The sequence below is a fragment of the Puntigrus tetrazona genome, chromosome 14 (genome assembly GCF_018831695.1).
Source record: "Puntigrus tetrazona isolate hp1 chromosome 14, ASM1883169v1, whole genome shotgun sequence".
NCBI classification, from domain to species: Eukaryota; Metazoa; Chordata; class Actinopteri; order Cypriniformes; family Cyprinidae; genus Puntigrus; species Puntigrus tetrazona.
Window position 1 is genome coordinate 14,189,414 of NC_056712.1, and position 251 is coordinate 14,189,664.

Genomic DNA, 251 nt, shown 5'->3' on the forward strand with positions numbered 1-251 from the left:
TATGCATCTGTTTCTCTGTAGGTGAATGGTCGAGAGGTTCCAGGTCCACTGTTTGATTTTGGCTTGCTGATGTTTCATAATGCAAAACTACTTCTTCAAAACCAGAGTGGCCCTTTTTTCTACTTGTCCAAGGTCAGTGTCTAAACACATCACTCTGTTTACCAGGACATAACTTCAATGTAGAATCTAACATATCCTAGAAAATCTTCACGGTATTTGTTGTGCAGGTTGAGAGCTACATGGAGGCCAGA

At 41.0% G+C, this 251-nt stretch overlaps 1 protein-coding gene across 1 annotated transcript in view; it reads left to right on the plus strand.

Moving 5' to 3' along the window:
• The window catches only part of LOC122357518 (malate synthase, glyoxysomal-like), a 2,307-nt gene that overhangs the window by 999 nt on the left and 1,057 nt on the right, over window positions 1-251 (plus strand). The window contains exons 4-5 of the mRNA XM_043256921.1: window positions 22-132; window positions 228-245. Coding sequence (XP_043112856.1) covers window positions 22-132; window positions 228-245 — 129 coding nt within the window. The remainder of the gene's footprint in view (window positions 1-21; window positions 133-227; window positions 246-251) is intronic.